General features: G+C 44.9%; 2 protein-coding genes across 2 annotated transcripts; both read left to right on the top strand.

Annotated features, from left to right (window-relative positions):
* Positions 1-105: 105 nt before the first annotated feature.
* Pmar_PMAR014161 (conserved hypothetical protein) lies at positions 106-700 on the top strand (the record flags this gene model as incomplete). Its single annotated transcript, XM_002765060.1, has 4 exons — positions 106-167; positions 349-441; positions 495-530; positions 570-700. Coding segments are annotated over 4 exons (322 nt in total), but the record flags the coding sequence as incomplete, so codon positions are not given.
* A 282-nt stretch (positions 701-982) lies between these two features.
* Pmar_PMAR014160 (hypothetical protein) lies at positions 983-1,208 on the top strand (the record flags this gene model as incomplete). The annotated part of the gene is made up of 2 exons (XM_002765059.1): positions 983-1,045; positions 1,102-1,208. Coding segments are annotated over 2 exons (170 nt in total), but the record flags the coding sequence as incomplete, so codon positions are not given.
* Between the last annotated feature and the right edge of the window lie 149 nt (positions 1,209-1,357).

Raw genomic sequence — 1,357 nt, 5'->3', positions numbered from 1 at the left:
CCTCAAGTGAGGCAGTATGTTGGATGTATGGCTTGAGTTGGAGTTGATGGTTGAGTGTTTGGGTCATCCAGTCATCAATCACACGTGATCGGTATCCGCTCGAGAATGGTCATTGGCCACTTGTTGACCATGCCGTTGGTCGTCATCAATATGGGAGGTGAAATGATGTAACATGGGCTAGCTTACTCTCGTTGTTGACGGTTCGCTAGATGTTATAGGGCCTTGCTCCGTTGTCAGGTTGTGTGAGTTTGAAAATTCAACTTGAAAGGCATCGTTACTTGTTAAGTCTTGTTCAATCGATAGACGTTGGAATTCGAATACACGATTTGGAGCGTTTAATTCACTTAGATATATTCTGAATCAGCGTCTGGAGGCTCAGAACATCTCTTCAGCTAAGAAGCACCGGGTCTTGAATGATGTGATACGATCTATGTTCGAGAAGTAGCGGTGTTCGGATACGAGAACCAGGTTGATAGCAGAGAATTTTCGTTTAGATCCTTCATAAAGGAGATGTTCGTCCCTCAGCAGATGTGAGATTGAATACATGTTCGGTGATGTAATTTCTGTAGGTATTCGATGCGATCACTGCGACAACTACTGGAACGGCTAGTGCACAGTTCTATAATGAGGTTGAACACACTAAGCATGGATAAGCTCTTCGACTTAGTGTCTATGGGATTAAAACTGCAAGTCATAATTTGTGATTATCGGAGGACAATGTGCTCCTGGTGAATTGGAGACCCTCAGACAGTACACTGTGGGCGGTCGGAGGAGATGATCATGGTGACGATGAACCATATTGATGGTATTATACGTTTTGTGAAGGACGACTCTGAAGTAGTGTCAGTGGCAAATATTGGATTGGTACGGTGCTTGTTTGTCAGGCTCTGCAACGCATAGATCATGCTACAATGTGCCTCAAGAGTAGGTAGAGATGTGTGCGTAACGATAAATGGTCACGAATGCATATACTTACGACAAGTTGCATGCCAGTGATTTCAATACCCTACGGCAGACCGTGCTTCAGAATGTTAATCGCAGAAGGGTATAGTGCTGGACGATAGAAACAGCGGTCGCGGTATAGGGCTTAGCTCCTGTCAGGTGAAGATATCAGGTTTCTTACAAGAAAGTCTGCAAGAAGCTAATTCGTCTATACGAGTCAATAACAATGGCAGAGTTTTAGCCTATGGATTCGATAGACCAGGCAAGTGTATTGAGTTGACCGAGAGATGGTACGGTGGCGCAGGGACGATGAAGGAGTATCACGATGGTAGAGTAGTGAGGGAAGATATATTGGATATCAGCGGAAATGAGAATTGGAGGTGTTAGTTGCGTGGGCGGGAGGCTAGCAGCAGTA

This window comes from Perkinsus marinus (assembly GCF_000006405.1).
Source record: "Perkinsus marinus ATCC 50983 genomic scaffold scf_1104296975864, whole genome shotgun sequence".
Lineage (NCBI taxonomy): Eukaryota > Perkinsozoa > Perkinsida > Perkinsidae > Perkinsus > Perkinsus marinus.
Note: the sequence above shows the minus strand (reverse complement) of the source record. Positions and strands in the feature narration are given on the sequence as shown.